Source organism: Bos grunniens, chromosome 2, assembly GCF_055505025.1.
Source record: "Bos grunniens cultivar Pamir isolate PY7600 chromosome 2, Bosgru_T2T1.0, whole genome shotgun sequence".
Classification (NCBI taxonomy): Eukaryota; Metazoa; Chordata; class Mammalia; order Artiodactyla; family Bovidae; genus Bos; species Bos grunniens.
In genome coordinates, this window is record NC_141166.1 from 23845432 (window position 1) to 23869412 (window position 23981).

At 39.3% G+C, this 23981-nt stretch overlaps 1 protein-coding gene across 22 annotated transcripts in view; it reads left to right on the plus strand.

Moving 5' to 3' along the window:
- DOCK10 (dedicator of cytokinesis 10) overlaps window positions 1-23981 on the plus strand; it is a 304405-nt gene that overhangs the window by 212370 nt on the left and 68054 nt on the right. For 20 of the 22 annotated variants that reach the window (XR_015150938.1, XR_015150936.1, XR_015150933.1 and 17 more), the window contains exons 15-25: window positions 1836-1958; window positions 4299-4378; window positions 6549-6736; window positions 7226-7291; window positions 9016-9108; window positions 13671-13794; window positions 13979-14100; window positions 14477-14563; window positions 17356-17448; window positions 17889-18007; window positions 20851-20920. Coding sequence is in view for 16 of the 22 variants with exons in the window: in XM_086365856.1 (XP_086221982.1) it covers window positions 1836-1958; window positions 4299-4378; window positions 6549-6736; window positions 7226-7291; window positions 9016-9108; window positions 13671-13794; window positions 13979-14100; window positions 14477-14563; window positions 17356-17448; window positions 17889-18007; window positions 20851-20920 (1165 nt within the window). In the remaining 6 variants the exon portion in view is untranslated. Of the gene's footprint in view, window positions 1-1835; window positions 1959-4298; window positions 4379-6548; window positions 6737-7225; window positions 7292-9015; window positions 9109-13670; window positions 13795-13978; window positions 14101-14476; window positions 14564-17355; window positions 17449-17888; window positions 18008-20850; window positions 20921-23950; window positions 23972-23981 lie in introns of those variants that run through there. The other 2 variants (XM_086365995.1, XM_086365985.1) reach the window with 2 other exon arrangements.

The following is a 23981-nucleotide window of genomic DNA, read 5'->3' on the forward strand; positions in this document are numbered from 1 at the left end:
CGCTCTGTTCTTCACAATGTTTCCAATGTAATTGAGCTATCTCCACAACAGAGCTATGGATAAGAGCAAAATCAGTGATACAGCTCAACCAATAGATTTCAAGTGACTGATTAACCTTAAAAAAAAAAATACTCAATTTAACTTCCTCCTATGAACTCCAGGAGTTGGTGATGGATAGGGAGGCCTGGCGTGCTGCGATTCACAGGGTCGCAAAGAGTCGGACATGACTGAGCGACTGAACTGAACTGAACTGATGTTGAAAAAAATGACACATTCAGACAAAAGTCCTGGATAATATATAAATGAAAATAATCTTCAAGTTAAATATTTTCATTTGTCTCCCACAGTGTTATTTAAGAGAGGACGTTTTTTTCTCTCAGTTACTACTTCACAGAAAAAAACTGAGGAGAAACGTTCAAGGATCCTAAAAATATCATTCTGAGAAATTCCTGGCCCAGCCCTTGTAGTAAAGAATCCACCTGCTATTGTAGAATATGCAAGAGACGGGGGTTCCGTCCATGAGTCAGTAAACACAGCACATAGCTGATTCATGTTCATAGCTCCTGCAGCGTTATTTCATAGAGGACTTTTCTTTTTTCTCTCTCAGTTGCTACTTCACACACACAAAAGAAAAACTAAGGAGAAAGGCTGAAGTATTCTAAAAATATCATTCTGATCCTTTCTTTGCCCATTTTCTAAATTATCTGACACTAAACTCGATCTCTATGATCAGATAACCATTTAAATGACCTTCTCAGCCTATGTATTGAAATCTTTAGCTCATTTAAAGAGTAGTAAGAGTCTCGTGAAGGTTCTTAAGTTAGGAGAAATAAAAATTCAGCATTTCTCTAACACTAAAGACAAATCAATTACACATAGGTTTAATTTTTCTTCGATGGGCACAGAGTATGATAAATCATAGGGAAGAAAAATGGCACTAAGCATGCCATGTATACTTGCTTTTCAAGAAATGTTGCCTCGCATTACTATATTATTGGGGTGAAAAACCTTTATGTATTTTAACTAAATCTATATAATCCCATTGAAATGGATCAAGGAAGGAAATAAATTGTCCAGGTTCATGGTACTCTCTTTGTTTAGTACAAAATGCTTACTCAGGTGTTTTCAATTTTATTTTTGTCTCTGTCCTAAACTTTAGGACATGGGCACCTTTATCTCCATGAAAATGTTAAAGAGTCTGCCTCTCTATACGCATATACACCACCTTATCCCATTTCCTTTACTCGTAAATTCTAATGGCACCACCCAACCCAACATGACCCTAATTTGCCCAGGAAATAATGAAAAAGTAATAACCTGTGTTTCTATTCCTTTCCACATTCCTAATACTCTATGGCTTTGATACATTAAGTGAAAGTGAAAGTGAAGTCACTCAGTCGTGTCCGACTCTCTGCGACCCCATGGACTGTGGCCTACCAGGCTCCTCCCTCCATGGGGTTCTCCAGGCAAGAATACTGGAGTGGGTTGCCATTTCAATGTAATTTGATACATTACTAAATCATAAATAAATGTACTTGTAATTGATACGGGCTGCTGTCACTTTAAATACTAGGTTGAAAATAAGAAATTAAAGATAACAAATAGAGTATACAAATGAAATTTTTGTCAAAGAAGTTTTCTTGTCTCTTTACTGTATAAGTTCCTTGGAGTTTCTTCCATTTTAAGTGAGAAGTTGAATCACTTTAGTCAACTTAAAAATACATCTTGGTAAATGATATCCAAATACCAAAAGGGGAGCATTGTGGTTCAGTAGTAGAATTCTTACCTCCCTCCCATGCCAGATATCAAACTGAATAAATATTGTTTTCTTTCAGATCAGTATTTAAGGACAACCAGGGAAATGTGGACAGAGACTCAAGATTTTCACCACTGTATAGACAAGAAAGTAACAAGATTTCAGCTGAGGACCTCCTTAAACTAGTGTCAGATTATAGAAGGTAGGACTTGGGGGATACTCTTGAAATCAACATGAATCAGTTACATTGCTACTGTTCGTTTATTATTTCTGCAAAAATAATAATTGATTACCAGATTCTTCAAATACCAAGCTCCTTTGAAAACAGATGCTTTGCAGATGACCTCACATATGCCCAGCTGATACCCTGAGTCAATTTGCCAGAATAATATAGAAGGAGAGTGAAACATTAAACTGTATCAGTGATTGATAGCCATGTAACAAATCACCCCCAAATTTAGTAGCTTAGAACAACATCACTTTTACTCTTGAGTCCATAATTTGAGCATGGCTAGGTGAGGAGACTTTGTCTCTTCTATATATGGCATCGACTGGAAGAGACGAAAAGAGCTAAAGGACCCATTTTTGAGATAGTGCATTTGATGACTGGCAAGTTGGTGCTGGCTGTTGGCTGGGAGTTTGGCTGGAACTGTGGGGTGGAGACCTTGGTTCTTTTCCATGGGAGCCTCTCCATCAGATGCTATGGCTTCCTCGTGGCATGGTGACTGGGTTCTAAGAGTAAGCATACCAAGGGACAGACAGAAATGTGATGATGTGATGATGTTAAGCTCTTTCATGATACATGACTTAACTAAAACTGTCAGTCCTCTGACACACTCAGGATGCTTGTACCCTCTGCCTCTTTGCCAAATATTAGCTGTCTGCCTCTCCTGTCTCAGAATCAACAATTTCTTATCAATTAATTTGTTTATCTAAAACTAAAATAATATACTACTATGAAACATGATTAATATTTTCTGTATCTTCAATAAATGATATAGTTCTATTTAACTAGAAGGGAAGTTTGCCCAATGTCTTTTTTTGTTCTGGAAAAAATATAAACCTTTGAAAGCAAAATAAAGGTAGAATTGAGCCAATATTACTTTTTTTGTGATTCTGCAGGACCACTCCTTACATGGGGAGACGCTCCCCTTTTCAAACTTCATGATCAAAACTCCTATAGCCACTAAGTAGAAAATAAGTATACTTTTTCTCTTTACTTTTTCCCAAATGTATTAAAACATGAAAAGTTGTAACAGCAGAAAGGAATGGGCAAAACGGAAGACCATGTTGTCATGAAACCCATGTTACTGGTGTTTAGCAAAGAAAGTAATCATTATAGCATTTAGAGGGCATCTAGAATACCCAGTCCCGTACTGTGAGATTAAATTATTTCATAGATGCCTCACACCTTATGACACTTATTCTCAGTAGTGTGCTGATAAATGTCTACCCCTGACCCTCTGGCAGGGAAAAACTGATTTGTCCTGATAGCAAAATCCTATGGTGTAAATTCTCCTACCATTGCTGATTGCAAGCTACCAATGGGGCTTCAGCAAACATGGAGTTGGGAAGAAATGTGCACACCATTATATGACATTTCTACCACACAGTTAGATGTAAATAACCTCAAGATCGTGGATCATCTCACCATGTAGTAAAACAATTACTAAGTGATGAAATTTTAGTACTTATTACCTTGGTGTTTCATGTAATGTGTTTAATGGTAAGTTTATATAATTTGATTTTTAATAATGGCTGTGTTTTACAGTTGACAGGCAAAAATAACTGAAAATTTAACCCTCAATTCTCACAAGCTGGAAAGAGCTGACTTGACCCACCGCTATAATTATTCTGCCTCTCAAAGTAGATTTCCTGAGAGGGGTAACATTTGAAACTGTGATCAACAACTTCGACCTTACTATAAAGGAAAATAGGGGAGAAGGTTTTAGGAAAGAGGAAGGGAAAGAAATTCAAGGATTCATAAATTAGAATGAATGTGGGAACAGGGTTAGGTGGTGAAGAAGAATCTACATACACTTGCAAGGGTGGAGAAGAACCAGGGTCAAGGAAAGGTCCCTTTTCCTCTGGGACTGTTGGTGAAGAGGGAAAAAGCAGTTGTTGCAAAAAGCAGCCTTGCTCTCAAAAATTCTTAGAATTCCCCATGAAAATGAATCATTTAAATCAATTCAAATGCTAGCATCTTTTGTTAACAAAGCTATCTACCATTTACCAAAACTAAGAATTTACATTGTACTTATTTGGCTATATAAATGGTTATCTGAAGTGGTACAAACAAGTTTAAAATATCCTTCAGAATATCTATAACTTGATCCCCCCCTGATTTTTATTTGCAAAATCACATACATTTTACTTGTCAACCAGCTAAATGAAATTATTCACAGATTATTTAGGGTTCCACTGTTTATTCTTATCAAAGTTCAGAATTACAGTTGACTTTTTTTTTTTTTCCTTGACAACTGGAATTAACTCATTGTGTGTTTGTGTGTGTGTGTGTGTCTGTGCTGGCATACTTTCACAGAGCTGACAGAATAAGCAAAACACAGACCATTCCCGGAAGCCTGGATATTGCTGTCGACAACATTCCTTTGGAGCATCCAAGTATGATGATGATGTCATGGTTTCTTTGTACAGTTTGATTGGCTTTTTGGTTGGTTGGTTGGTTGGTTGGTTCGTTGGATAGATAGTTTGTTACAGAGATTTGTTTGGGATTTTTTATCTTAAAGTTTGAGATAACTAATTCATTATCGTGTAAAAATTTGGGACTTCTTTCTCCATTAGGACAGACTTATACGTATTATAGGGAGAAGGCAGTGGCACCCCACTCCAGTACTCTTGCCTGGAGAATCCCATAGGTGGAGGAGCCTGGTAGGCTGCAGTCCATGGGGTCTCGAAGAGTCGGACACGACTGAGCGACTTCACTTTCACTTTTCACTTTCATGCATTGGAGAAGGAAATGGCAACCCACCCCAGTGTTCTTGCCTGGAGAATCCCAGGGACAGGAGAGCCTGGTGGGCTGCCGTCTATGGGGTCGCACAGAGTCAGACACGACTGAAGCGACTTAGCAGCAGCGTACATATTATAAGATAGGAACTATATTCAGGGTAACCTAATATTCATCTGGTATACACCATACACCTAGCAGGATATTGCACTGTATCACTTAATCCTCAAACACTGAAGGGTTGCAAATGACAAAGGTCAGTTTCAGAGGTATTGATAAACCTAACCCATATCGGGCAATGCCACACTGTGCTGCCAAAGGGCTACTCCAAACACCGTGTGTAGCTACCCAGGTGGCCATGCAGAAGTTATAGCTGGAATGTTTCTAGACTCTTATTACACAGAGAGCATGTATCTTTCTCAGAATATGGTTCATTTATGTTAGTGAAAATTTAAATTTCAGAAGCAGTTTTATTAATTTATAAATAAGATCTTCAGAATTGATTTATAAGTGGTGAGATTGTTTTTTTCCTTCTTATTATGCTTTTCAGTGACTTTCTCAGTGGTGCAAATAATGAGTAAAGGCATTCTAAAAAAAGCTACAGACAGGAAAAGGATCATTATCACAGGATATTTGAATTACCATGAGCATTATTAAATTTTTCATTCTTATGATTTTTCCACAAGTCACTGTAATATGAAAAAAAAAATCATTCTCACTTAACCCATGGCTCCAAATCACTTTTATATTGATTGGGGTGAAAAACCAGAAGATAAACTAAGCCATTTCCTCTACCTGATGTGTGGGACGTAGATATTATTACCTAGGGAAAAGAAAAATAGCAAAAGAGAAAGCTAAAATATTCTCTCTGAAAGAGCCAGAGAACATCAGAGAAATCTAAACATACAATAAAAAAATTATACATGATTTTTTTGGGAAAAAAATCTTGTAATCTGATTCCCAAGCATATTTAGCTAACCATTTTGCTTGTTTGGACACAGGAAAATTCCAGACGGAGTAAAGGAAGGTATAAAACCTTGCTGTCTTTCATTACCACAGGCTGAAGCCTCCAAACTGTATAGTGACCAGTTTTGATTGATATATTCTTCATGGTCTTTTCCCCCTTTTAGGCTATTTTTTACAAAGTTAGAGTTTAAAAGATGGTAAAAACTGAAGAAAAAATAAAATTGTAACTCATAATGCAGAGGGTGATTATGACCAATGTTGTGAAATCATTCCATAGGGAAAATTACTATTAAGCCGATTGGTACTATCAATAATAAATCCATTGGACAGAGTTTTGTTCCATCACAGACCAATTTTTATACTGTTATGGTTAAGGTCAGTGAACTACTCTTTATCTTACATATGTTAGTCGCTCAGTCATGTCTGACTCTTTGTGAGCCCATGGACTGTAGCCCACCAGGCTCCTCTGTTTATGGGATTTTTCAGGCAAAAATACTGGAGTGGGTTGCCATTCCCTTCTCCAGGGGATATTCCCAATCAGGGGGTCGAACCCGGCCTGGTTACTATGCTCTGAGGATCTCTAGCTAAAATTTACTTTTTATATGAAGGTTACTACAAAAAGAAAATAGTTATAAATCCAAAAGATTTGCCAGTTTTTTGAGACATTAGTTTTGATGTTAAATATATCACTAATTATCTATCATGCTTGCCTCCTATAAATTTTTCATGCCAGCATAATTTAACATAAATTGGTATACAAGTATGGAATTTCTATTTTGAATAGATTCACTTTTAAATAGATTAAGTCTTGTTCACTTTTGATCATGTTCAATGACAAACTTTTATTTCTGATTTTTAAAGACTGTGTAACATCGTCCTTTATTCCTGTCAAGCCTTTCAATGTGACGGCAAAACCAGAACCCACAGTGGAAGTGGAAGAATTTATTTATGACTCAACAAAGTATTGCCGTCCTTATAGAGTATACAAAAATCAGATTTACATTTACCCCAAGCACCTCAAGTATGATAGCCAGAAATGTTTCAACAAGGTATGATATGTTTCTGAAATATCATCCTCTCTCGCTACCCTATTTAGACCATATTAAGATGGCTTCTTGGAAGTTCAAATACAAATTACTATGGACCAACACTTAGGGATAGAAAACTATTTGAATAAAATGTTTAATGAGAGGCAGTGATGAGTTTTACCTTAAGTGTTTAAGGATACACATTTTGTAATATATGAATAATCCTTTCACAAATCAGCCCTAAATAATTTTATTCTATTTTTAGTTTATTAAGAGAGACTCTGAAAATAGCATACCTGCACTTTCAATGTGAGCCTTTTATTCCCTTTTAAATAATCTCTCCCAATCCTTCTGCTCTTTCTGAGCACTGTGAATAATATCACAAGAAAATGTTGGCTAGTCTACATTTTTCAGATTTAATTAGAAGCTACTTATTTTAGGCACTTGGATTGTTTTGTGATGTTATCTAACAGGAAATTACAATGTCCATTTCCTCTGCTGTAATTTCAGGCACGAAATATAACTGTGTGCGTTGAATTCAAAAATTCTGATGAGGAAGATGCCAGGCCCTTGAAGGTGAGCCAAGCCCCAGAGGGAACACAGCATAAAGGGGGAAGCAGGAGCCCTGGTTCCCTCCACCACCAAGAGGCTTTTATTTTAGTGTGCTTGAAAGCGGAGCACTTAGTACGTTTATTTTAAGTTTCCTAACATGTACCTGATTGAATAGCCACCATTAACTAGATCTATTAGAAATGCCAGTCTCATGGCTCCGCTTAGCTTTTCATGATTTGGAAAAAAGGAAGGCATTCTAGTGTGAAATCAATGCAAAGATTCCCCGCTGGAAGTCTTTGCCCTTTTCAGAGATTAGCCTGCATCTCATGAATTCACCGTACTTGATTTCAAATGCCACATCCCAGCTGGCCTTCACGTGGTCTGTGTAGAAGGGCTGCTCCTACTGGCCTGATGACTAATGCAGGTGCCCCGTGGGATGCTCACTTTTATGGAAGGTGCATGTGGCCATCTGCCTGAGGACCTGGGAAATGGCCCTGGGAAGCTGGTCCCTGCTGTTGATCACATGATTTAATAAGATCAATAAAACCATGAGGTTTGTATGAACTGGGCTGTTTGAACCTATAAAACTGCAACTAGATGGCTTTTTTTCAGAGATCATATTTGATGTATGCTGTTTTTATTTTAGGAACTTCAAACAACATAAAGTAACCTATAAAAATAGAGTGGAAAATTCTTTTTAGTGGGCTTGCAGCCAGATCTTCCTAGTTTCAATGAATCAGAGGAAAGAGATAGTAAAGGACAAAACTAATTTCTAGCTAACCCCCACAATTATCTGAGATCATCTCTTAAAGCACTCTGTCAGGGACCAGTTGTATTCTCCAAACTCAGAAGGGTGGTAGCATTATTCAGAAGAGCAGTAATCAGTTTGAGTGATTGAATGAATCATGCAGAGTGGAGAGAAAGAGTTCTTTAAAATTGTCCTAAGGTATTCTCAGCCTCCTCAGGTTCCAAGTTCCACAATAGCATTAGCAGCAGGAGAGAAAAACTAAAATGAAATGAAATTGTCAGGCGAACAATAGCAGTGAGCAGATGGCAAACACACCAGGCCTGTTAGAGCATTGCTTATGGGGAAAATTCTTAAAAATGAAAAGTACTTGCAGGTATGTGTGACCTTTGTTTCATTGCATTCTAGAGCATTACTCAGAGATACAGCTAACTTCAGTAGAGGGACTCTGAACCTTGGGCTAAAGGGACTTTTATGACAAGAAAGTACCATATCCCCACCCACTGGCCTGATTAGGATCTGGGATAGAAGAAAAATACAGAATGGTAGAGCCTGGAACCAGCCCTAGGATTCCAGCATTCTTGGTTGGGGCTGGTATGTCAAGAACTGGGGTCAAACCAAGCCTTGTGGTCACCCAGGACAGATGACCTTAAACTCTACATCAGAGTTGGATACCATGGGCTGCAGGAATCAGAAGTGAACAGTCTCTTATCTCCGGTAATCAAAGTTAGGTAGTGAACTGACTCAGATATTCAGTTTTGATGTAATATCTACAGAGTGAATTAAAGCCTTCATATTTTCTTCAACAGTGCCCCACTGTAGAATAAATACAGGACAGCAGATCAAAGAAGTTCAAGGCTAATTAGATGTCAGCTAAGCCTGGAAGTTTATCACAAAATTTATCTTTGTTCCAGAAGGGGAAACTGAAAAAAGTTGTGGCCTTTCTGTGCTTAGGGTTAATTTCAGACCCTCATAATTATTCAACTCATGATTTTTTAAACAGTGTATTTATGGAAAACCTGGAGGGCCCCTCTTCACCTCGGCTGCCTACACTGCAGTTCTGCACCATTCCCAGAATCCAGATTTCTCAGACGAGGTAAGGCTCAAGACTTCCCTGCCCTCAGCAGCTCCTTAAAAGATGTGTGAGCGGGTGAGATAATACATGATGATAAACGCTCTCTCTTGACTACACCTCTGACTCAGGACGTTCCCTAGCAGGTGTTTACGTAACCAAGCTTCCAAAACTACATTCATTGACAGTTGCCTCAGGACTATGTTGAAAATTTATATATTTCAGCATATGATTATCTTTTTAAAATGTGAAATTTTTATTCTATCATTCCTTTCAAATTAGATGAATTTTTTATCTTATTTCATTGGCTACTATAACAAAGATCGTATTAGATAGTTCTTACCAATCAGTAGCAGCATTTCCAGAGAAGGCAATGGCACCCCACTCCAGTACTCTTGGCTGTAAAACCCCATGGGTGGAGGAGCCTGGTGGGCTGCAGTCCATGGGGTCGTGAAAAGTCAGACACGACTGAGCGACTTTACTTTCACTTTTCACTTTCACGCATTGGAGAAGGAAATGGCAACTCACCCCAGTGTTCTTGCCTGGAGAATCCCAGGGACAGGGGAGCCTGGTGGGCTGCCGTCTATGGGGTTGCACAGAGTCGGACACGACTGAAGCGACTTAGCAGCAGCAGCATTTCATGTCTTAAGGAACAAAACAAAAAAGGCTAGAGTATGAGCCAGCATTGTTGCTTATAACCTTCATAGTAATTGAAGGAGCTTGGACCCCTTCCCCTCAGGACCTTCTCTGCCAGTTCTTAAGACTCTCTTATTATGTGCCAGGCACCACACTGTCCTCCAAGTACGCACCATCTCCCTTCATCCACTCAGCTTTCTCCAGAGAACCAGAGCCAATAGGAGGATAGATAGATATAATTTAATACAAGGAGGCTTAAAAGTCCCACAGTCTATCATCTCCAGCTGGAAACCCAAGAAAGCCATTGGTGTAGTTCAAAAGCTTGAGAACCAGAGTGCCTATTGTAGATTCCAGGCCAGGTTTGAAGGCCTGAGAACCAGCAGCACCAAGGGCAGGAGAAGATCAGTGTTCCGGGTCAAGCAGTCAGGCAGGGAGGGAGTTCCACCTTCCCCAGCCCTCTTGTTCTATTCTGGACCTCAATGGAATGATGGTCACCCCCATGGCTGATCTCTTCCACAAACAGCCTCACAGACACGCCCAGAAATCATATTTAACTGGCTATCTGAGCATCCCATGGCCCAGTCAAGTTGACACATAAAATGAACCTTCACGCCTTCCTACTTTACAGATAAGGAAACTGGGGGTCAGGGAAGCAACTCTGCCTAGGGCATGTAACTATGAAGTGACAGTCAAAATATAGGCCAGGCCATGTGACTCCAGAGCCTGAAGCTTCACCACTCTGCTAGAACACATCTAAAACACTCACTGGGGGACTTCCCTGGTGGTCCAGTGGTTAGGACTCTGCACTTCCACTGCCAGGAGCCTGGGTTCAACCCTTCACTGGGGAACTAAGATCCCATAAGCAATGCAGCGTGGCAAAAAAAAAAAAACAAGAACAATAGCAACAACAAGAAAGCTTCGTTGGGTTAATGGTAAATTACTATACACATGTCAGCTGGTAGTATAAATAGCTTCAGAAAAACAAGTTCCAATAATTTAATTTCTAACCATTAAACTAAGGTCTGAACTCATGAAACCTGTCAGTATGATGTCTGGGATTAAAAATATCACAGCTTTTGTATTAATTTCCTGTTGCTGCTCTAAGAAATTATCTCAGTTTAGTGACTTAAATAACACACATTGATGATCTGACAGTTTGTTGTGCAGGTCAGAACTCTGAAATGGGTCCCCAGGGCTGAAATCAGGTGTCAGCAGGGCTCCATTTCTCCTGGAGGCTCTGGAGAGAATCCTTACCTTGCTTTTCCAGTTTCTGGAAATGCCCACATTCCTTGGCTTTTGACCCTTTCCAGCAGTGTCATCACTCTGACCTCTGTTTCTCTCCTCGCATTTCTTATGACCCTGACTCTTCTGCCTTCTCTGATAAGGACTTTTGTGATTACATTGGCTCCACTGGACTAATCTGGTTTAATCTCCCCATCTCAAGACCCTTAACTTAGTTGCACCTGCAAAGTCCCTTTTACCATGTAAGGAAACATATTCATATATTCTGGGGATTAGGACATGGGGGACATCTTTCCATGCTAAGTTGCTCAGTGATGTCCAACTCTTTGCAATCCTATGGACCATAGCCCACCAGGCTCCTCTGTCCATGGGATTCTCCAGACAAGAATACTGGAGTTGAGTGGGTTGCTATGACCTCCTCCAAGGGATCTTCCCAACCCAGGGATCGAACCTGTGTCTCTTATGTCTTGTGCAAACGGGTTCTTTACCACTAGCACACCTGGGAAGCCCCAGGGACACTGTGGGCAGGAGGTGGGGGGGGGTGGGGGTGCTATTATTCTGCCTATTGCCCTTGGTTACACTCGGACCATTTTTAAACTTATTAAAAGAACACTGATGAAACCACAGACCTGAGGAACCTTATCTCCTTCTTCCACATCCATTTAATGCTCTTAATTTTTTCCCTATAAATTTAGGACAGAGGTGAAAAAAAAATTAAGAGAAAAGTCTATTACCGTATTACTGAATATTTACTACAATATTGACCCTTTGACAAAGCCCATCTGAAAGGCGCATTCTCTGTCGACGTATAAGATTAAAAGGAAAAAAAGGATGTTCTTAGGGTTAAGTGTGGCTTTTAATCTCTCTCACTCTCATGTGCTTCCTGGAATCCTTGTAAAAGCCGTGAGCTTCTCCACAGGAGAACGTGTATCTCATGAACAGCCTGGTGAACTATGCCATGCAGATTCAAAACCATTTTCTGCTTTGTATTGCAAAAAGAAATGATTGCCTTAATTATAAGCATGGCTATCAATTCTTCTAAGACACTGTTAAAAATATAATGTGAATATTTGCAGTACTCACTTCTGAGGAGTATTTGCCTTAATATGTAGTTTAACTGGAATTCTTAAGCACCTGTTTCATTCCTATGTGCTCTGGCTAAAAAAATAAAATTTCATTCTTCTGCATTGTTAGTTATTGAATGTATTGAATGTACAGTTCAAAAACTGTATATTGGCTTTGTTACCAGGTTAAAATGCTGGTGTATAACGAATATATGTAAGCTGCAAACCATTCTAATTCAGAAGTTCTCAAACTTTACCAGGCATAGAATCACCCAAAAGGCTCGTTAAAACACAGATTACTGAACCCTGCCCCCCTCCCCAGGATTTTTGGATCCTGTATATGTCTGGGATGGGGCCCGAGAATTCACGTTTTTAGACAAGTTTCTAAGTGATGCTGATACTACTGTCCCAGGGATGACACTGAAAATCTATTAATAAATTCTCTCCTGAACAGTGTGAAAATAAATTAACTAGCTATATAGATGCACAGAGTCTAATAAATAAATTGGTAGATAATTTGCTTAGGTCTCTGGGCTTCCCTGGTGGCTTACCTGGTAAAGAATCTGCTTGCAATGTGGGAGACCAGGGTCAATCCCTGGGTTGGGAAGATCCCCTGGAGAAGGGTAAGGCTACCCACTCCAGTATTCTGGCCTAGAGAATTCCATGGACTGTATAGTCCATGGGGTCACAAAGAGTTGGACACAACTGAGTAACTTTCACTTCACTTTCACTATCACCTTATTGCTTGATTTGATGTTCTTTCTAGACACTGCCTTGTTGCTAATATTGAACTGAATGTAGGTTACCTGCCTGGGATCCTGGGATTCCAGTGTGACAGATGTTCTTGTCCTGGAACGTGCTAGTAATTACTGACGAGTCTATCCTCCTAAGTGACTCAAAGCCCCCTAACGTCTCTCGCCTTGTTTGCTTCCTCTATACCATCCTACTTCACAAGACTGTTGAGGGAATTAAATGACAGCCTATGTGACAGAGATTTAAAAACTGAAAAGCATCGCCTGGGGATCTTGTTAAAATGAAGATTCAGATTCCACGTGTGTGGAGTAGTGTCTTGAGTTTCTGTACATCTAACCAGCTCCCAAGTGATGCTTGGTCCATGCACACCCTTTGGGAGGCGAGGACAACTTAATTCATGTCCCTTGATAATAAGTCCTTAATCTGTGCCTTATTTACATTATACAGTTATGTCTCCTTGTGTGTTTTTCATATGTGTATGTCTGTTTGTATATGTGTGTGTGTTTAATTCACGGCAAAATCTGTTGTTCAGTCGCTCAGTTGTGTCTGACTCTTTGTGACCCCATGGACTGCAGCATGCCAGGCCTCCCTGTCCTTCACTATGTCCTGGAGTTTGCCCATGATGACATAAATTACCTAAGGAGAAACACTGGGTAGTCTAAATTATCATCATCCACCACAATAAAGAAGTAAAAATATAATCTTGATGCATTAGTGCTAGCAGGATGGATATGTACTAAGAATTAAATCAGTGCTTCTAGTGCTGACTTAAACGTGGACCTAGATTTCAGTTAAAGACTTTTTAAAAGGTTAAAGTGCCTATGCTTTGTCTTGCCCTGACCCTAGGAAATGATTTCAGTCTCATCCCAGCTACTATCTCTTTCATTGCAGGTGAAAATTGAGCTCCCAACACAACTTCATGAGAAACACCATATTCTGTTTTCTTTTCATCATGTCACTTGTGACATAAATGCGAAAGCCAACGCCAAAAAGAAGGAGGCACTGGAAACACCAGGTACTGACCAGAAGCGATCCGACATGGCCATACATGTCATCTCTGGGACTTGAATTGAAGAGCTGATTTATTTAGAGTTTTTAAACTAGGTTTTGTATTCATAAATGATAAATAGCTTTCTTTTTACTCCTCACCGTGAAGGTGTATACTGAAAAGTTTTCTCTCTGTTTTTCTTTTTTAACAGTTGGATATGCTTGGCTTCCTTTGATGAAAGATGATCAGATAGCTTCTCAAGAGTATAATATCCCAGTAGCAACGAGCCTGCCTCCAAATTATTTAAGCTTTCAAGATTCTGCAAATGGGAAGGTACTGGGTAGCATACAACTTAAGAGAAAAGATACATGGGCTAAATGACATGAGGTTATCTTCCACTGGCTATTTAAATTAATCCCACCTTATGTATTCATCCACTGTAATTAGAAATCAACTGTACCTGTAATATTTCAATACCTTGTTTTGTTTGTGGCCAGTAGAAATGATCTATTCAAAATGATCCCCTGATATCACATTGGTATCATTTACTAATACTGCGAAATGTATTTGCATCTCTCATTTTCCATCTCTATAGTAATGTGAGACTAATGGATCAAGGTGGCAAATTAACATAAACTAAATAACCTATTTATTGACATTTCCTTTCTCTCAAATTGCCGCAGTGACAGTAACAAACTCTTTTTTGCAGCACACTGGGAGTGACATTAAATGGGTTGATGGTGGTAAACCACTTTTCAAAGTATCGACATTTGTTGTATCAACAGTGAACACTCAGGTGAGCATGTTATCCTGATACTATCCAACTGCAGACCAAAATTCCAGAAGTGTATTTATCAAGATGACACTTCCCTTGGAAGATGGTTTGCTTCCAATGACAACACCCAAGTGTTAAAAATATGAAACATTTAAAATTAAAATTGTGGACCTTTCCCTTGAAACTCAGTCTAATTTCCAATGCCTATCCAAGCCTCCTCTCATGGAGCAAAGGCCATGAAGTGGTCAAAACTGTGTCTGAGAGCCACTTTGGTCAACTTCTGACACAGGGATTTTGGACAAGTCACTTCACCCCCGCAATCCCATGTCCTCATCAGGAAAATGATAACAATAAAAGAAAATCTCCACCTAAGATTGCAGTAAGGCTCAAAATGAGAAACTGCATGTGAAAACGTCTCATGAACTACAAAATGCTGAACACAGGGAACTATTACCACTGTCATAGTACCATAAAGCTCACCCCTTCCCTTGCAAGGCAGCTTATTTTAGCGCAGTGGGAGAAGTTTTATGATACTGATTACGAACTACAAAGCAAACTGTTACCTGTACATAGAATAAGTATTGCTCCTTTCTTAACTTCAATGTGCATTTGGTTGTTGTAGTTGTGTGTGTGTGTGTTTGTTTTTGTTTCTTTTTTGTTGTTTTTTAGTTTTTGTTTTGTTTTGTTTTGCTTTAGCACATACTTGGTTGCTAAGAAAAGTGAAATAATCCAGCATATATTGATCAAAATGTCTTTCCATAACCACTGGCACCTCAAGCCAAATTGAGTCCTCTTCCCCAGTCCTGTATCATAACTTCTTAAATACATCTTTTCTCTGATGCCATCAGCCTCAGTCAAGTCACAATAAGATGACTGTTCTCCACCAAATCCTGCATTTATGTATCTCAGAATCCTGAGTTTCTCTTTGTCATGCTTCCAGCTACTTTCCTCCAAACAGCTCAGGTCCCTCTGTGACTCACCGTTACTTACCTTTCTCTATATCAGCTTCCACTGCCCACACAGTCGTCGCCCTGGAAGACACCTTCCTTCCTCTATAGCGGTGTTTACATCAGTTTTTGAAGACCCAAGGTCCTTTCACGCACTGTGCCCTCTGTCTGCTTCCATTCCTCCAGAATGCAGGGATTTTGTGACACTGCCTTTCCTCAGCCAGGAAAGCTATCTCTCTCTCTGCCTCCCCTCCCCTCATCAGTCTTTCAGCTCCTATGCATCCTTCAAATCTTGGTTCAAATATCACCTCCTCAAAGAAGTCTTCCCTATCTGCTGACCTCTCAGACATGCTGTATCATCTTGTCATATACCGTCTGACACCCTGTTTTCCTTTGAAGCACCTGTCTGATTGTGAGAAAATAGAAATATAAATTGTGTGGAAACCATGGTGTCGTATCCATCTCAGGGGCATTATGGAAGGACCAGAGGAAGGGTGTGGGTTTTCCTTGCCCACAGCTCTGTCCTCCATGCCAACTGAGGATCTGACAAATAGCTTTCACTAAATAATTCTTGAAAAAATAACATGAAACTGAAAATATTACTCACACACACACACACACACACACACACACACACACACACACTGACCTGTGGGGAACTCAAACCACAGATGCCCCTCTAGAGCTGACAAATGCCAGAGAAACACCCAGAAGAGTGTGAAAATTCAGAGTGCTAGTTTCTCAGTCGTGTCTGACTCTTTGCGACCCCACAGACTGTAGTCCTCCAGGCTCCTCTGTCCATGGAATTCTCCAGGCAAGGATACTGGAGTGGGTTGCCATTCCCTTCTCCAGAGGATCTTCCTGACCCAGGAATTGAACCTGTGTCTCCTGCATTGCAGGCAGATTCTTTGCCACCTGAGCCACCAGGGAGTCTGTATCCCACTTCCTGACTATGTAACTTTGATCCCCAGCATTTCCAACGTGACATTTGCTTCAGGAAACAACATTAAAGGACAGATTGGTTTGCTCCAGCTGCCATTATAAAATACCACAGACAGGGTTGCTTAAACAGAAATATATTTTCTCACAGTTATAGAGGCTGGTCGTCTGAGATCAAGGTGTCAGAGTATTGTCTTCTTCCAAAGCCTCCCTCCTTGGCTTTCCTCTGTGTGTGAATATCCAAGTTTGCTCTTCTGTAAAGACATCAGTCATATTTGGGCTAGGACCACACGAACCACCATAATTACCTCTTTAGAGGCCTTATTTTCAAATATGGTTACAACCTGAGGTACTGGGAGTTGGGACTTCAACACATGGATTTTGGAGGGGACACAGTTCTGCCCCTAACAAAGGACAGGAGTCAACTTTTATTTCACGATGCCAGGTGGACTTCCTAATTTTTTATTAATGCTGACATTTTAAGTCTGAAAGTATCCCTGTGCATATTAAACCGTACCCATTCTCGTGTGTATTAAAGAATAGTAAGAATAAATGATAGAAGTCTGTGGAATAAGCAGGAACAGGAAGATGATAGAAGAGAATTTAAGAAAGAAAGAAAGAAAAAAAAAGAGGGAGGAAAGGAGTAGGAACAGAGTCAAGAGAAGAAATTCTCTAGCCGTTGTCATGTGGCCCAGAAGGACACAAATCTCTGAGAATGAAATAGGAAGGAGAGCAGACTTTGTGGTTCAGGTCAAGCCCTCAGCATGCCAGAACAGCTCCAGAAATGAGAGGTCTGTCTCTCTGCCTGCTTGGTAAAGCGCCTCACACCAAGTCATCTGCCCTACAGAAGGACTCACCTCCCATCACCATGATTGTTACACAGCTTATGTGTCATCAGAAAAATCAATGCTTTTTTTGCTGTTTCAGGATCCACATGTGAACGCATTTTTCCGACAATGCCAAAAAAGGGAGAAAGATATGTCTCAGTCACCTACCTCGAATTTCGTTCGCTCCTGTAAGGTAACATGATGTTCAAATAGTTGCAGTGGTCTCCAGGATGGAAATAGGCAAAGCAGACCTTTACATTTTGCATTGAGTAGCAAGCTTCAGGGTAATTATTCTTGAAGCTTTTTAAACACCTTACCATTTCCAAGAGGAAATGATTTTATTTCACAGTTCCTAAAAGGTGTCTGTCTGTATAATGGGAGAGTAAGCAAAGATCAGTTTCTCCAAAATAAAAATGGTTGAAAATCAGAGTCAATTGACTCTGAATTAGTTAATTAGATGTAGAGTCTTTGCAACATTTACCCTCATGCCTGTATGTCATGAGAAATGCCATGAAAAATAAAGCCAAACAAAGGTGAACTGCTGTATTCATATTCAAGTCCTGATGAACATCAGTCGAATGTGCTTTAAATTTAATCAATGACCTTTTTTTTTCTGTCCTGCCAATTTAACAGAACTTACTGAATGTGGAAAAGATTCATGCAATCATGAGTTTTCTGCCTATAATCTTGAATCAGCTCTTCAAGATTCTGGTACAGAATGAAGAAGATGAAATAAGCACCACTGTGACCAGGTATTCATAGCACAGCCTTGGGAGAAGAGATTTTATAAGCTGTGGTGACAGACAACTCTAACTGAGTGGCTACATAACTGTGTATGCTTGCATTTCGTTTGAACATATATCTCAAAGTTAAGTATGTCTCACTCTTGAGTTCTTACCTTCTAATCATCTACTATTATCATCCATGTGGAGTTTTAGACCTCTTTTTTTAACTTTTCCTTCGTGCTTTTTAATTATACTTTTTTATTTTGAGATAGTTATAGAGGCACTTGCAGTTGTAAGAAGTAATACAAAAGAGAGCTCATGTTCTCATCAGATGTTCCCAATGGTGACATCTAGCAAAACTATAGGACAGTATCAATCCCAGAATATTGACATTGAAAGAAGCAGGAGACAGAACATCGCCCTTCCCAGAAAGATCCCTCATGTTGCCCTTTTATTGACACACCTGCTTCTTTCTCATCTCGGTCCCCACCCGTTATTCCTGGCAACTGCTAATCTTTTCTCCATCTCTAAAATTTTGTTACTTTAAGAATTTTATATATGTTATATTGAAATTTTATATGTAATATGAGTACATATATTTTTATATTATATATTCCATGTATTTATATAAGTTGATAAATTTATTATATAGTCTATTTTAAATTTATATATAAGTTATATGGATTTATGAGGGCTTCCCAGGTGGCACAGAGGTAAAGAATCTGCCTGCCAGTGCAGGAGACACAAGAGACACAGGTTCAACCCCTGGGTAGGGAAGATCCCCTGGAGGAGGAAATGGCAACCCATTCCAGTATTCTTGCCTGGAGAATCCCATGGGCAGAGGAACCTGATGGGCTATAGCCCATGGGATTGCAAAGAGTTAGACACGACTGAGCATGCACACACGCACAAATGTGGAATTATATCATATGACAGTGTGTAACCTTTAGGAATTGGCTTTTTTCACTCAGCATAACTCTCTGGAGATTCATCCAGGTTGTTACATCAATCAATAGTTCTCTCCTTTTTATGTGAGTAGTATTCTATATCATAATATGTTTAAAACTCACCCATTGAAGGATAGCTGGATTGTTTCCAGTTTTTGGTAGATTTGGGGTGAACATAAGTTTCCATTTCTCTGAAAAGAACAGTTGCTAGGTCATATGGTAGTTGTATGCATTGGGTTTTTTCATATTTATTTATTTCTTGAGCTTAGTTGTGACACACAGGATCTTTGGCCTTTGTTGCAGCATGCAGGGTGTTTAGTTGTGGCATGCATGCTCCTAGTTGCAGCATGGAGGATCTAGGTCCCTGCCCAAGGATTGAACTCAGTCCCTCTGCACTCGGAGCTCAGAGAGCTAGCCACTAAGCCACCGGGCAAGTCCCAAAAGTGCTGGTTTTAAGAACATGCCGAATTATTTTCCTGAGTAGCTGTACCATTTTTTCCCCACTAAATCTTATTTTTCTTTTTATGTTCAGTTTTTCTTTCACTGTTCTCGCTTTAAATTTGCCTTCGCTACATTCTTTCAACATTACTAATCTGTCTGGTGACTTTAGCAAATTACAATCTTCTCTTTCTAGAGATAGGGTTTTCAGTTAATTATTGAATCATATATTCCTAAAGTTCATTTTTTTAAAAAAAATATTAGTCACAGCATTCTGGAAAAAAATTACTCTTTTTTTTTAATTTTATTTTATTTTTAAACTTTACATAATTGTATTAGTTTTGCCAAATATCAAAATGAATCCATCACAGGTATTGACATTGAAATGTCTCTAGTACCTTCATAACTACCACACATATTATTAGCCTCTTTTAGAAAGACAGTCATAGCTCAGCTGGTTGAGAATCCGCCTACAAATGCAGGAGACCCTGGTTCAATTCCTGGGTCGGGAAGATCCCCTGGAGAAGGGATAGGCTACCCACTCCGGTATTCTTGGGCTTCCCTGGTGGCTCAGATGGTAAAGAATCAGCCTGCAATGTGGGATACCCAGGTTTGATCTCTGGGTTGGGAAGATCCCCTGGAGAAGGGAATGGCAACCCACTCTAGGCAAGAATACTCTAGGTATTCTTGCCTAGAGAATCCCCGTGGACAGAGGAGCCTGGCTGGCTACAGTCCATGGGGTCACAAAGAGTAGGACACTACTGAGTGACTAAGCACAGCATCATTTTTAAAGTAAAGCTCTGAAGCTAGAAAATTATAACATCTCTAACATTCCTATAACCATCCAGTTCTGGAGCCAGATTAGAAGTCCCCAACTGTGCCTTCAGGTTGTACTCTTTTCAGCATGAGTATATGCATCTGTTGGCAAAAACTCCTAAATATTTCAGCAGATAGACCTGTTAAAATTCTGAGATATTCCTAAGCACTACAGCCATGGAGTAACTGCAAGGATTAATGTGAAGAAATCAACCTGTACCACCATTGCTACTGGACTCTAACCCAGCTAAGGAGGAAAACCCAAAAATGTACATTTTAGACTGAATACTTTTTCCAAAAGCACATATATAACACCTCTAAGTTGGAAGACAAGCTCTTTAAAAACAGAATGTGATACTTAGAGGTTAAAGATCTTAAGTTCTAATAAGATACTAAAATCAATTCCTTTTCCAAAAAGACATTGTCAGCAGACACAAACTGTAATAGCAGCCATAAGACATGACTTTTATCTTCGTGTTTAGAAATTTCAAGGTTGGAAATGGCTAATGGATGTTATAGATACTGAACACCCGGTACTGAGTTTGAAATTGGTTCATTCATTCATTCAGTAATGATTAAGTGCCCAGCTTACCAAGCACTTCAGTGACAAACCAAGTGGTATTTTCCTGCCTTCTCCAGAAAGGCCACTCAACAGCTTTGCTCTTCCAGGGTTCTGACCGACATCGTGGCCAAGTGCCATGAGGAACAGCTGGACCACTCTGTCCAGTCCTACATTAAGGTATGAAATTGCCACGTGGGCGTCGGTTGTATCCCCTTGTGCTGTGTGGCTTGTCTCATTTCCTGTCTGCAATAAGTGAGGAGTTCCCCTCTTTAGCTGAATGGTGCCCACCCCAGTCATACTGAACTTTCCCTTTAGTGACTTAGAACTCCTTCTTTTTTGCATTAATGGGCTTAATGTATTATTTCAATATATAAATAATGCATACGTGTGCAAATGAATATTTATATGGGGAGAAAAAGCAAAGAAAGAAGTGCAGGAGAAAACGAAAGTATGGTCTTTTGAAATCAACATTAGAAATATATGAAATTCCTCTGTAAATTTAAGGAAGATGCCTCCTGTTGGTTTGTTGAATGTGCTGTTTCTTCTGTAATGTTTTCTTAGCTCTTTTTATTGTTTTCTCAGGCATTATTTCATTTTCCCAGTTACTGTATATTTGTACCTGCTTCTGGTATGTTAAGTCCTTTCTCCTCCGGCATGAACCACTAGCCCATCCCATCAGTGTGCACTGCTTCCTCCAGTGGCCTTCGTCAGATGTTCACTTGGACATGTTTATATTCTCATTTTCAGTTGGCCTGTGAATTTATGCCAGTGAACTTGTGATGATGTTTGCACATTATAGTTCCAGCCTAAAGGTCATCTTCTTGAAGGAAAAGAAAAAAACCATCCAGAGATAAATAAAAGTATCTTATATTCCTTTATATAAATAAAGGACCTAAATTTCAATTTTTATGTATAGATTATCTCTTTTAAGAGACATAGAACTTTTTAATTAAAAGAAAATATTCCATGAATATATATAGGTAGACATATGCCCATGTAGTTTAGATGTCTAAAAAGGCAACCAGAGAAGAAATTTGGGGTCCTTTGTGCTAAAATTTTGTGACAGCAAGAAATAACTAAAAATTTTATTCTGGAGTGAACCCCTCTGAGATATTATCAGTGAGGAATTACTCCCATAACAGTTTCATATTAACATGTTTTTTATCTGTCAGAAAAGTTAAATGTCTTCCCAAATATCTAAGTATGAGTGTGTGCCCTTATATGCCAAAAATAGTAATTTCACAATAATTTCCCTATGGTATGATTTTACCCAATAAGGTCTACAATTCAATTGCCAAAGGCCAGTTCCATCTACAAATGCCTTTTTAGTTTGCTCTGTAAGACAGAGGCATAGCTTCCTTTTATAGGATATTGATGAGTTTACTGTTCAGCAGAATCATCTATAGAATTTTCATTCTCTCAACCCTTACCCCAGTTTTCCATTTCAAGCTCCGGAGGGCATGAAAGGAAAAAAATTTCCCAATCTCTGTCATACAAAGTCATCTCCTTTTCAACACACGTATTATTTACCTTGTTCCAGTAGAATTACCAAAAATTGCTTTTAGAACCCACTGATGTGACTATTTTTGTGACAGCCAAGGCTAGTTCCTGATGAGAGCCTTATATCAGCTCATAGAAGCAATCTGTAATGCTCTTGGAGTGGTATCCTGGCAGTGCTTCCTGGAGCAGTCCTTATTTTTAACCAGGATATTTAAAAAAATCCTGACAAGACCATTTGATTTTATGATGTAGGAGGATACTTATTGAGTTTGCTTTGAAGTGTTTTCTCCAGTGGACCACATTTTGTCAGTGTTTTAAATCCAGAAATACACCTACGTGGATTTTCAAGCTGATGACAATTCCTAAAGATGTTTCATAACATAATTTCATATGTCTAAAACAAATACAGACAAATATATATAACCAACTAAAATTTATTCTGGAAAAAGCACTAAAGTAGAAAATGGAAAACTAGATTCTAGTTAGGGTTAGATCGTTAACTCGGAGTGATCAGCCTGTCTGAACCTCACATTTCCTCTCTGTGAAGTGAGATGAGTGGATGAGATGAACATCCAGCTATCTGACTCTGTGATTTGACTCCTGCTATATATAGTACATGGCTGACAGTCTGACCTTGACCAAGGAATCTGATTTTTTTTTCACCCTTAATGGAAAAAAATTAATTTCTAACATATACAATAATATTAAGCTCCACACCTAAGAGTTTAATGAAAACTGGGGTCAATACCTGCTTTGATGTCCTTGCAAAATGTGATAGTTGATATAGTTCATACTTATTCAGAAATATGCTAAACACCATTTCAAGTTCAGTGGTGCTAAATGCTGCTAACTCACTCCATCTACAATATCCAAAATGTACACATACACTCACCTTGTCTTTTTCAAAGATGTATGTCTAAAGTTGATCTAATTAGATACCATCGTTTATAGCAACTCATGGGATTGACATGGTTTAGCCAAAATTTTAAAAAATTTCAGAGCTAGTCAAAATGCCCTTGGAGCTAAGTAACTGTGCATGGGATTAGATAGTTGATTACATTACCCTCATAGGAGTCATAATCCATGAGGGGGAAAATTGTACTACTCTTGATTTTAGCTAGTTTCATGCATCTCTTAGCCTTATTCTTCTCCTTTGGGATGAGCTTGGAGAAGTCAGACGCCTCAGGAGATTTAGGCATCAGTGTGCTATGAAGTCAAAGAAATAGCTATAGACCCCAAATGCAAAGTGCCTTTGCTTTGTTTCTTGTCTGTCTTCACCCTTGACAATAGTGAAGTCCAAACTGTGAATATTATAAAGAAATGACCTTCCTTGAGGCAAACCCAACTCATAAGTAAAATATCATAAGCATTTTGTACTTTAAATATATGTGCATGAATTGATACTTAAAATATATGAAGAAATATGGAAGACTAAACCATGACATGCACTCACTGTGCCAACAACCGATCTTTTAAGGAAAAGGCCAGCAGCCTTTGTTATCTTACTGACGGCCAATGTTTATGAACCTCTTGGTTGCCGCGTCTCAGCGTGAGGAGGTAGTGGACCCCGGGCTCGTGGGCAGTTCTCCTACTGGCCTCTGGAAGGCACCAGGTTCCCCACTTGGCTATTTGAGTGGGTGCTCTACCCTTTCAGGATGAAGAAATGCTACCATGCCACCCACCTGTTGCCAGTGGAAGGAAGGAGAAGGGGAAATGTGCCCTCAGTAGGTGGGTCAAA